General features: G+C 42.2%; 1 protein-coding gene across 1 annotated transcript in view; it reads right to left on the bottom strand.

Moving 5' to 3' along the window:
* Window positions 1-5,000, bottom strand: part of LOC138973874 (uncharacterized) — a gene marked incomplete in the record, with an annotated part of 89,085 nt that overhangs the window by 206 nt on the left and 83,879 nt on the right. Inside the window, 3 exon segments of the mRNA XM_070346571.1 lie at window positions 1-3,437; window positions 4,322-4,390; window positions 4,666-4,881. The exon segment at window positions 1-3,437 is cut by the window's left edge and continues 206 nt beyond it. Of these exon segments, the coding sequence (XP_070202672.1) occupies window positions 3,079-3,437; window positions 4,322-4,390; window positions 4,666-4,881 (644 nt within the window).

Genomic DNA, 5,000 nt, shown 5'->3' on the forward strand with positions numbered 1-5,000 from the left:
GGTAGCCACATTTTGAAAGTGTAGTGCTGTACAAAGGAAGCAGGTAAAATAATCTGAAGTCAGTTAGAACATGTTTTAATGGGAGGCATTCGAGAGTCATCTCTGATTGATAACGTTGTAATAATCTTGCATGGTGGTTTGATTAAAACACAAAAAGACCAAAAAGCACTGTACTCACGTTAGAATGAAGAACACAGAAAAAATAACGGCGACGTTTCATAATCACCTTGATCATCATAATCAGGTTGAGCTAGCCGTGTAGGTTATCAAAACAAGACATTTCATGATACATACATTATTCAAGCTGCAAACAATACCAGTCGATGTTAAGCGTCACATACATCGGACAACCCGTGTTAAAAGCAAAATACAATTGCATCTCCTCACATGTAGCATAATCATTAAAAACGGCCCTTCAATATGGAGAAATGTATTAACAGAATTACTAAACATTTTCCCAAATGACACTAAACCTATCGATATCCATTATTTTTTCCGACAAAGAACTTCTAACCCCCCCTCCCCCCCCTCTCTCTCTCACTCTTTATCTCTCTCTCTCTCTCTCTCCTTATCTCTCTCTCTCTCTCTCTCTCTCTTTATCTTTCTCTCTCTATCAAACAAACACTTCCCAACAACATACATACTCCATCCACCCTCTCTTCTTTCGTTTTCTCTCTTACAGACAGAACTATTTCAGATACACACATTAACCCCTCACAAACGGGGTACATGAAGATGTACATGTACACAAAAAGGAAACATGTATTGTTGTACAATCATAAATAAAGCATAATTATCAAAATAATATGCGTGTATATCCTTTTTGCAAAGCATCATTACAAATGCTATCCTTTGCGGACACAATCTTATTACCCAGTTGTTGTTGCTGTTGTTGTTGTTTAAGGTCAAAACAATGAAGCTTCAGAGAGAAATGCGCATGTTTGAACTGTTGATGGAATTCACATGGCATGACGGTTGTGGACATTTGTCGTTGTTTTGTTAAAGTAACTTTTTTTTTTTTTTAATCTTTTCTTCTCTCTCTCTCTCTCTCTCTCTCCCTCTCTCCACTCTCCCTCTCTCTCTCTCTCCCTCTCTCTCTCTCTCTCCAACTCTCCCTCTCTCTCTTACTCTCTCTCCACTCTCCCTCTCTCTCTCTGTTTCTCTCCCTCTCTCTCTCTGTCTCTGTCTCTCTCTCTCTCCCTCTCTCTCTCTCTGTCTCTCTCCCTCTCTCTCTCTGTCTCTCTCTCTCTCTCTCTCTCTCCCTCTCTCTCCACTCTCTCTCTCTCTCTCTCTCAATATGTTTCATGCACTATTTGCTACTCTCCTTAAAGCCTGTCCTTAACTGGGCGAAGTCGACTAAGCGAAGTAGACTTCGCGAAGCTGGCCGCATGGAGCTTTAGCACTGAGTTTTCGGTAACAAGACTTCGCGAAGTCGACTTCGGGCTGAATTAAGGACAGGCTTTATGTTTCGATTGTGTCTGGAAACTGTCAAAATAAATCCAATGATTAATACAATAAATCATCAATCCAATCCAATGATTAATACAAATTAAATCATCAATCCAATCCAATCTCTCCTCAAAATAACCAGCATTTCTAACGATTCGCCAATTTAACCACGAGCCGGAGGGGCATGCTCTTCAATCGTAAACTAAGTTATAGTCTTTTTTTTTTCCGTTTGTATGGCCATGTTGGGTTTGATGCGTGCATGCCTGGTTTTCTCCTGTAGATGGGTGTCGGCACAGAAGGTCTGCCCGCTGTCCTCAGCCAACATGCTCCGTCTTCATGGCAGCTCAAATTTTTTATCGAGGTTCTCTCCTCTAGATCCGCCGTGTTTCGCCTAGGGGCTTTCGCTGCCTAGTTGATAGGGTCACCTCGTAGAGGATGTGGTCATAGACCACGCACGGTCGGTCTTGGGATAGGGAAACGTTATGCTAGTCCGGAGGGATTACGCCACAATGGCCACCTCGCGAAGACCCAGGGTCATAGACTAGGGAGGTCCAAGGGGGAGCACCGGGAGGGCTACCCCTCTACCCGCACCTCCAACACAATCCCTTCCCCTGGTAGCTTCATCCCCAAGGAGGAAACAAAGCTACCTGCAACACCCCAAGTTATAGTCAATTTTCATCTCCTTTCTTATCGCAACACACAAACAATTGTTTCTAGCGTACATGGTTGGTTGGGGTTTTTTTTCTTTTTTTTTTTTTCTTCTTTTTTTTTTTTTTAGCTGAGCGTCCTTCTTCATTGGCGTTTTATAAATTTATCAATTGTGTGTGGTTTTCTACAATGGACAAAATCTTGCATCTTTAATGTTGGTTATTCTCTTACATATGTCTGTGTTTGGGTTGACTTAAGTGTTGTTTGTGGCGGTGTCATATTTTTTGTTTTTTTTGTTGTTGTTGTTGTTGTTGTTGTTGTTGTGGACAACGCCTTTATTTTCAAATTTTGCAATTATGAAAAAAGTGCATAGTGTAAAGGGTATTATGAAACACGAAGTTTCATTTCATTTTCAAACATGAATGTTAAATTTACGGGAGTACCATATCTAAATTTGCTAATGCACATTTTAGCAATAAGAACTAAATGGTTAATGATATCTAGACACACGTTGCCTGCATTTTCAACACAAACAACCCCAAGTAGTACAGATTTTGCGTTAAGTTTAACACGTACACCAGTTTTATCTAGTATAGTGTTTTCGACGTGTTTCCATAAAGGCTTAACTTTACTACAATCATAGAAAAAATGTTCGATGTAGTCTCTTTCGTGTGTGCAGTATGGACAATATTCACTGTCGGACAGTCCCAGTTTTTGTAGAAGAATGTTTGTGGGATAGATGTTGTGAACAATTTTCCAGTGCAATTCTCGTAGTCTTGATTCTTTTGTTGCGTTTTTTGCTATAGACCAGCATGTTTCATTGACGTCAAAATTAAATGTATTTTTCCAAAATAAAACAGAACAGGGAGTGGAATACTTCGTCTTTACAATAAATTGCCTAATCAGGTTGTTAAAGTAACTTTTCTTTGTCGTCCTCTTCCTCTCCGTCCTTCTCCTTCTTCTTCTTTTTCCCATTCTTCTTCAATTGATACCAGTGTCTTTGATCTCGCTGTAGTAAGGGTTAGAATCACGATTGGCTGCAACATCTCCTTGAGCCGTTTGATGATGATCATTCGCGTAGGTAGGATGTTGTTGCAAACCCGAGCTCTCCTCCCCAGGCTGATTTTCATTGACATACACAGGATTGTGATGGACATTGTCCGATTTCTTTCCCTGTCCTCGACGTTGGTTGGTAGTTGTGTTGTGCAGGTCGCCGGTGGTGGTTGTGATGGAGTGTGAAGGCGTCGTTGTGGTTGTTGTTGTAGCTGTGTTGCTGTCGTTGTAGACATGCTCCTGTTCAGCGTTGGGAGGTCGAGGTGCCGGTACTTCGTACGTGTTTTCTGAACAGAAAAATAGAATCAAGACAGAGGGACAAGGAGGAGGGGGCAGGGGTATTGGGCAAGACAAAGAGAAGAGAGAGAGAGAGAGAGAGAGAGAGAGAGAGAGATAGAGAGAGATAAAGAGAGAGAGGGGGGAGAGAGAGAGAAAGAGAGCGAGAGAGAGGGGGCAGAGAGAGAGAGAGAGAGAAAGAGAGCGAGAGAGAGGGGGGAGAGAGAGAGAGAGAGAGAGCGAGAGAGAGAGAGAGCGAGAGAGAGGGAGAGAGAGGGAGAGAGAGAGAGAGAGAGAGCGAGAAAGAGAGAGAAAGAGAGAGAGAGAGAGAAAGAGAGCGAGAGAGAGGGGGAGAGAGGGGGGGAGAGAGAGAGAGAGAGCGAGAGAGAGAGAGAGAGAGCGGAGGGAGGGAGAGAGGGGGAGAGAGAGTGAGAGAGAGAACAAGAGAGAGAGAGAGAGAGAGAGAGAGATAGAGAGAGAGAGACATTCATACATAAAGAGAGAGAGAGAGAGATAACATAACATAACCTTTAATTGTTGTCCCGAAGAAGCCGCCATAGTCGACAATTCGACCTTCGGTCTTTCGGTCTATGTACTGTACCGAATTCTTTAAATGTTCAACTTTGTTCACCCACAGTCATCTTGTTGTTTAGATAAAATTACCAAAAATAACATTAAAAAATACTTAACATAAGAAAACATAAGATTAATCTTTATTTCCGGGTGTTGTGGCGTCAGCATACAGGTGACCTTTTTTTCAACCAGCCCTCGCCCGGAGAAGGACTATACACAGACGGGAAAAAAAACGAAACAAAGGAGAGAAAAAGACCAAAGGAATCTGTTTTCAAAAATGGCTTAACAAAAACATGAAACATACATGTGTATTTGTTCTTACCGTCGTTCTGTTGTGAAGCGTCTGGTCCGTCGCTGGTAGAGTACGTTGGGCTGACGTGTTCTTCAAAGACTGTTTCAGGAAAAACACAAAGAGAAAAACACGACGTTTAGTTCATTTCTTTAAGTATATATATATAACCATTCTCGTTCAAATGTGTTTTTGTTTTATAGAATGTAACCGCCCAAGCAATCATCTAAACATCGACATTCCCCTCCCTACCCAGCCACACCCCCGCCAGCACCACCCATATAACATGGGTAACAATAAACATGACTTTGAGGTATCATATAGGACACAGCCAGTTGAAATTGGTTATACGGACACATTGTGTGCAAACCGCTTACCCTTGTTCTCTGTTGCATTGTCATTGCTGGACCAGAGCGCACTTCCAGCAGGCTTCCGTTTTCTCCTTTTCCTTACGCAAACCACAACGACGACCACCACGATGATGACAATAGCCACCACAGCCACGATGATGATGACGACCACAACAGCAGCGACGCCACCAACAAGTGCTCCGATACGAAGGTCGTTTTCTTCCTGTGTTTTAGGCGACGTAGCTGTGGGAAAACACCATTATTATGCTGCTCAGATTTTGATTTGGATCAAGTTAATATCAAGAGCCCACTTATAAAACTCTAAGATTCATATTTATTTAGATACTGTTTGGGGCAAGATC

This window comes from Littorina saxatilis, linkage group LG8 (genome assembly GCF_037325665.1).
Source record: "Littorina saxatilis isolate snail1 linkage group LG8, US_GU_Lsax_2.0, whole genome shotgun sequence".
Lineage (NCBI taxonomy): Eukaryota > Metazoa > Mollusca > Gastropoda > Littorinimorpha > Littorinidae > Littorina > Littorina saxatilis.